A 6,622-nucleotide genomic window follows, 5' to 3' on the forward strand; every position below is an offset into this window, starting at 1 on the left:
CAGTCTAAATTGTTAAAATTTTTTGATTTAGTGGGATATAAGACTGCTGTGTTTATGTATAAAGCCAGGAACAATTTATTACCTGGTGGAATTCAAAAACTATTTAATGAAAGGGAAGGGGGATACAATTTCAGGGGCCAGTTAAATTTAAAAATTCATGCTATGCGTACAACCAAAAAAAAGATTTTGTATTTCTATAAGTGGTGTAAAACTATGGAACAATTTAAGTGTGGACATAAAAAATAGTAATAGAATTGACGAGTTCAAACGTAAATATAAAGGTATGTGTCAATCAAGATATATGCAAGAACAGGCTCAATGATTATATTTTGTAACCATTCTTTAGTATATCAATTATGTGATTTAAGAATGTTAACACTGTTATATTCTTTTTTAGTATAATGTGTGTGTGTGCAGAAGTGAATCATTTATTGCTGGCAAACCAATGATGTAAGATGATGTCATGGGGTAGGACTGGATAAGTCTGACTTCTTCCTACTCCATTCAAGCATGTACTAGGTATAAGCAAATTGATATTGGATTGTGTAAAAATGGGTGTTGTTATATCAACTGTTTCATATGCTTGAAAGAATAAATAAATCAAATCAAAATAGCAAAAGAGCCAGTGAGTGGAGGATTGCAAAACAGTTTCTTTAAAAGGTTTATAAAGACACGGCTGTCTATGAGTCTCTGCTGTATATGTTTATTTACGACTTCTTCATATTGCAGGTCCACTGCTCTGAGTTCATGGAGTTTGCAGAGGTGGAGAATCTCCATGATTTCTACAGCTCTGAGGAGCAGTTTGTCCACACTCAGGACCAGAGAGGGTTTTACATCATGTATGATGCTGCACTGAAGGACCTGGAGGAGCTGAAGAGTGAACTCCTTCTAGTTGGCTCGCATTTCATCCGGAGTCACAGGATTAAGAAAATGGGAAAAGCTGAGAGTGTCTCCACTGTGACCCCGAAAGCAGACATCCACTCCTTGGCCGGGACAGATGTCGACCATGTCGCGGTGCTTCTCGACTTGTGGACGTGTGAGACTGAGTTTATGGAGGGCAAAGTGCAGGTATCATATTAAATAAAAAGTACCGGTGATGTGGCTGTTTCATTTTCATGTTGCTTTGTTGAATGTCATCTTATTTTCTTACTATACAAACAGTGTTTTTCTAAACATTATAAGTATATTTAATTGACTTTATAGAACCAGGTGGAGATTAAATTATTTACTGAATTAATCTTTTTCATCACATACTTCAACTGGAATGTATGTTTGCTTGCTAACTTTCATACCTTCCAAAGCGAATCAAGTTCCTGGATGAAAAGACTTTTGTTATTTATGTTTTCTTCAGCTCTTGAACTGTTACTATGAAGCCTACCAGCATACAGCAGGGACTGAGGAGAGATTTGCACTGGCCCGAGTAATCACTGACATCATGCACAGTAGACCACAGCTTGACCTAAACCAGGATTATTTTGTCCAGGCCTACAGGGCAGAGATAGGCTGCCTGCAAAGCCACAGACAGCTGATTAAAGACATTCTGGACAATCAGGTCAGAACAAAACTCTGCAAAGGACTAAATTCATGCACCTTAAGTGTAGATGCAAATCTCTGAATGTTATTGTTTGAATTAAACTGTTTCAGTCATTTGTCAAGCAAAAGTGCTGAATATTCACTGGATCTATCTTCTCAAATAGGCAGATTTGTTACATGTATTTGTCATAAATGATAGTAATTGAAATATCTTTGAATTTGTACTTTTGGTTGAACAAAACAAGACATGTTAGGACTTTGTTCTTGGTTTTGCAAAGTTGTGATGAACACATTTGTAATACTTTTTGACTTTTTTCAGACTACAATAATGATAATCAGGAAAATAAGTGACGGATAATGAGAATAATCATTAGTTGCATTTCTAGATTGAAAGTAATAATGAGTGTATTGTAAAAAAGAAGTCTCGTTTTAAATCAGTCTTGATGTGTAAATGCACTTTGTGCACATCAAACTTTTTTTTTCTGGTCTTGTACCTTATTTTAGTGTAATCTTTGCCGTTCATGTTGTGACGTATTCGTATTGTTTATCTCATCAGGTTGAAAGACAGCGACAGTACCTCCAGCGCATCTGGAGAGCCAGCCGTAATGTCTCGAATCATGACTACGGGCTTCCACCCAACTTCATTCCCAAACATCTGGTTTCACTTGGAGGCAGCAGGCAAGTAAATAGAGCAGTCAGTCTAACTACCCTGGATTTGGTGTCTTCCAAAATACCTCTGTATTTTCCTTGTGTCATGTTTGCAGCCCTGCCCTGATGAATGTATTCCTACTGGAGGTTCACCCGTCCCTCTGCCTGGCCCCTGCAGTCTATCATGGTTTAATCCAGGCTCACACTGAACTCTGTCAGCTGCACCGAGCCACAGCTGTCTCTGACAAACTCTTCCTAAGACAGAAACTCCTGCAGCAGGCCCTGCAGAGCTGGAATAGTCTGGCTTCACTTGGACTCTGCTATAGCTCTCAAGTACAGAAGGATGTAGGTTTTTCTTTCTTTGGAATCTCTTCCAATCAATTAACATAAAATAATAAGGCACATAAGTCTAACTTTGTTTTTGTTCTCTGTCAGTTGTTCTCAGATTTGTTTTTCGAAGACCCAATTTTAGTTCAAAAGGTGGGGTTATTATTAGTAAGATCCACAGAGGAGACAGACTTGAAGCAGGAAAGAGAGAAACAATCGTTTGCAGTGGAAACTTTCTCCAAACTGCTGGAACTCGTCACCATCCGGCATCGGCTGCTGGAGTCAGCCTCGGAGACTGCACATCTGGCACAGTTAAGATAACACTCACCAGGATAATCAGTATTCTGAGCAAATATGAGTCAGACCTCTGTCACCTCGCTCCATGTATCAATAACTTGAATCAAAGATACTGAAGCTTTGCAGTATCAATATAAAATTAGCACAGATTTGATCTGTGGGATGTCAACAACTGTCCAGTGAGAGAGATGGACCTCCTATAATTAATTTAAACACCACAGAATATTAAACTGAAAAAACAAAAAAGAAATCTCTTGGTTCAAAACTGCAATTTTTGTTTCAGCACAAAAACAATGCTCTAGTATTATTACTAGGCACCAAAATGTTCAGTATCATGTCAGTCTGTAACATTCAATAATTCTTTCCAGGTTGTACAGAAATGTGGCCTCGGAGTTTGGCGCTGATGAGCTCCACCTTTACCTGAGACCGGTGCAGTTTGAAGTCGCTGAACAGAAAGACCAAACAGAGCAGAGGCCCGTTTTTATCACAGCAACAGTGGAGGACGACAGCTCAGTGGACAAGTAAACATCTACACTACACATCCCCTTGATTAAGTGTCCCATTGGCCATTACAGGCAGTTCCAGGGAAACGTTCAGGTTGTCTTTCAGTTCTTACCATTATTCTGTCAGACACTCAATGACAAATATATGAATTTTGTCTAACTCTTATGTCAGATTAGAGCCAGATTGTAGCTCTTGACAGAATATAGTAGCTGATCATCAGTAAGATGCAACTGCAACTAATATAAAACAGATGTCAGGATTTGTTTCACAGACATGTTACCCCTCTCAGCTCCGTCTCGTCTGCTTTTCCACAAGAGTTTGAAAGGGAATAAAAGTGCACTGTCTGCTGCAGGTTCACCCCGTCCCACCTGCCTCTGAGCATCCAAGAACTGGACGAGAACCAGATTGGAAAGTTTAGTTTCAGCTCTGAAGAGGCAGTCGTTCACGTATGTTAAAATAAAACACAGATGCTTATTAGCCTGAAAACAAATGAATAAATAGAACTAATTCCTTTTTGTAATCTCTTCATAGCTTATGAACAAACAGAGTATTGAAAACCTTCAGGTGACACTGGCCTGTCAGGTTACACAGAAGAACGCCTTGATAAGTGCTGTGAAACTGGCTTGTCTTTGCTACTGGGCGGAGGATAAGACCTCGTCAGCTGAGGTGTGTATTGATCAGGTTAATAGTTGCTTTTCAAATTAAAATTTTACATAAACAGTATGATTTTATAAATGCAGAACATTGTTGAAGATAAAGCCGTGGTTTCTGACATTTAGCTTGTGAACCTTTACAATGCATAGTTGTGGCTTCCTACCACATTTTGTCCAGAATTCCCTTCTAAATGTGTCAGTAAAATATATGTTTGACATCCAAAGAAATCAAATTATTCAGTGTTTCACAAAAAGCATATCCAAAAATGAATAGAACTTTGTGAAGCATAACTCAGTTTTTTCTTCTGCCAAACCTTCATTGCTCATTTCATTTCCCCTCATTTATTTTGTGGCCTGTGGAGGGTCCTGACCCCTAGTTTGGGAACCACTGAACTCTATATAATGTAGTTAAAACTAGCTCCATCTCGACCAACTAAAACTGCTTACACATGTTAACATAAATAAATTGCTGATAATATTGCAGGATATTACAGTCTGTTTTCCACTTTCAGTCCAAAAAAGCCCTTCATTCTAGCAAAGATGTAAAATCTACAAGATCTGACTCCAAACCTGGAAGTGAAGCCAACAGTCTGCAGGATTCCTCTTCACTCTCCAGAGGTTCCATGAGATCTCCCACCACCACCACCACCACTAAGAAAAGGTAGCTTTCCACACTTGAAGAACAAATTGCACTTTTGTGCTGACTCTTTAATAAACAGAATCTTGTTTGTTACTCCAGGCTGATGGAGGCCTTTGTGTCCATCCAGCTGGAAAAAGTTGGTGTGCGTGACAAGATGCTGAATTTGTTTTTGAAGCAGAAACAGGCCATGGGGGATCTTATAAAAACCCCAGTGAGTTGCACACAGCGGTAGATTCTCAGGCAGCTCAGCAGGATGATACATGTGATTCTATGAAGTAAAATTATTTTCTCTCACACTGCAGGAAGAAGCAGCAAAGATCAAAAGGACACTCATAATTGACTTTCTCAATAAGTATGTCCCTGAATAATAACTACATTCCTTTTGTTACAAGAAATTATGTCTGATACTAGTTCTACTGAGGTTTTCCTGTGCATCACTCTAGATGAACACATTTTGGGGGTGAACACTGTTTCTGTCTACTTTTCCACAGGTTCAGCACACAGATATCTCAGTATTGTGTGAGAGCGCAGATTGTTGCATATTACTACAGTCTAACCTCCCTTCTGGACGAAATCCCGTCCATCCGTCAGTCCCACTTTATGATTGGCCAAGCCAGTGAGGCCAGCGCTATTTTGGATTCAGGAGTTGGTGTTTGTCCTGACCCCAGGTACAACCACTTTGAATTTAATGAGTTAGTCATGTGCAAACCAGAAGAATGATTGTGTACACATGCTTTTTTTTGTTTGTTTATTTGATACCAGCGCAAAGACCCCAGGCTGCATACACTGATGTTTGTTTATTTGATACAAGTGCAAAGACCCCAGGCTGCATACACTGATCAGCCTTAACATTATGACATCAATTACCTTGTTACAGTGGCACCTGTCAGTGTGTGGGGGTATATTAGGCAGCAAGTGATCATTCAGTCCTCAAAGTTGTGTTGAAAGCAGGGAAATTGGCAAGTGTAAGGATCTGAGCCACTTTGACAAGGGCCAACCGACTCCTGCATTGACTCCTGTGTACACAGCATTAGGCAGGTGGTCGTAAGGTTATGAATGATCAGTGTACACCTCAGACAGTAGGAACACAAAGGCCATAATACATCAGATGTTGTAAAACTACAGTTATAAATATCAGGAAAGGAAAATATTGTACATGATATATGGTCCAACTACAGCAGCAGATCTCCTCATGTGCATACTTGCCTCTTAACACACACTAATAATGAGTGTGTCATACCCAAGGCACATATGTGGAAAATGTCAGTGCATAAATAAATCTAAAAGTGGACAAATTCTTATTTTATATTGTTGGTTTAGACCCCTTCACATTTACAAGGGTGGAGAGTAGGACTACGCAGTTTAAGTGGACATGAATACATCACCATTCTGATGTGGTCTGGTGAAGTAATTATGTAGTTTTGAGTCAGTGTGCAGGTGTAACCAACATGCATACACAGTAAAAGCTTGTGCAGAAACACAAGTGTTGTGTTTCTTCATCTGCAACCTGAGATCAAACCTTTCTCTCAAACAGGACCTTTCAGCGTCGGCCGCAGCAGTTGATGTCTGTGGACGGCAAAACTCTCTGTAACCTATGGTTCATCCCCCACTGCTCTGAAGTGCTTCACATGTTCAAAACACAAGATGTTTCGGTGAGACCCTTAAACTATTATTGAGACTGTTAATAAGGCAGTGCAGCAGGTGCTAAGTTGAGCTGCTTTTACTTTCACGTACGTCTTGAGACCATGGATAATTTTGAATGCAGTGGTTCACCACGCATCTGGGTGTCAGTGTTACTCTGTAGTTTGTCAGTACTTGCATTTATATAAGTTGATTTGATTTATTCTTTTAAGCATGTAAAGACAGCTGATATGACAACACACATGATTGTACACATAATCCAATATCAATTTGCTTATACCTAGTACATGCTTGAATGGAGTAGGAAGAAGTCAGACTTATCCAGTCCTACCCCATGACATCATCTTACCATCATTGGTTTGCAAGCAGTAAATGATTC

The 6,622-nt window shown here is 39.5% G+C and overlaps 1 protein-coding gene across 11 annotated transcripts in view; it reads left to right on the forward strand.

Annotated features, from left to right (window-relative positions):
• The window catches only part of LOC109964611 (uncharacterized), an 18,896-nt gene that overhangs the window by 8,174 nt on the left and 4,100 nt on the right, over nucleotides 1–6,622 (forward strand). For all 11 annotated transcript variants that reach the window (XR_002275537.1, XR_002275538.1, XM_020608044.1 and 8 more), the window contains 13 exons: nucleotides 730–1,068; nucleotides 1,352–1,552; nucleotides 2,090–2,211; nucleotides 2,298–2,526; nucleotides 2,617–2,819; nucleotides 3,174–3,326; nucleotides 3,662–3,755; nucleotides 3,841–3,975; nucleotides 4,475–4,623; nucleotides 4,702–4,813; nucleotides 4,905–4,954; nucleotides 5,094–5,270; nucleotides 6,137–6,254. Coding sequence is in view for 9 of the 11 variants with exons in the window: in XM_020608044.1 (XP_020463700.1) it covers nucleotides 730–1,068; nucleotides 1,352–1,552; nucleotides 2,090–2,211; nucleotides 2,298–2,526; nucleotides 2,617–2,819; nucleotides 3,174–3,326; nucleotides 3,662–3,755; nucleotides 3,841–3,975; nucleotides 4,475–4,623; nucleotides 4,702–4,813; nucleotides 4,905–4,954; nucleotides 5,094–5,270; nucleotides 6,137–6,254 (2,082 nt within the window). In the remaining 2 variants the exon portion in view is untranslated. The remainder of the gene's footprint in view (nucleotides 1–729; nucleotides 1,069–1,351; nucleotides 1,553–2,089; nucleotides 2,212–2,297; nucleotides 2,527–2,616; nucleotides 2,820–3,173; nucleotides 3,327–3,661; nucleotides 3,756–3,840; nucleotides 3,976–4,474; nucleotides 4,624–4,701; nucleotides 4,814–4,904; nucleotides 4,955–5,093; nucleotides 5,271–6,136; nucleotides 6,255–6,622) is intronic.

This window comes from Monopterus albus, unplaced genomic scaffold, assembly GCF_001952655.1.
Source record: "Monopterus albus unplaced genomic scaffold, M_albus_1.0 scaffold90.1, whole genome shotgun sequence".
Lineage (NCBI taxonomy): Eukaryota > Metazoa > Chordata > Actinopteri > Synbranchiformes > Synbranchidae > Monopterus > Monopterus albus.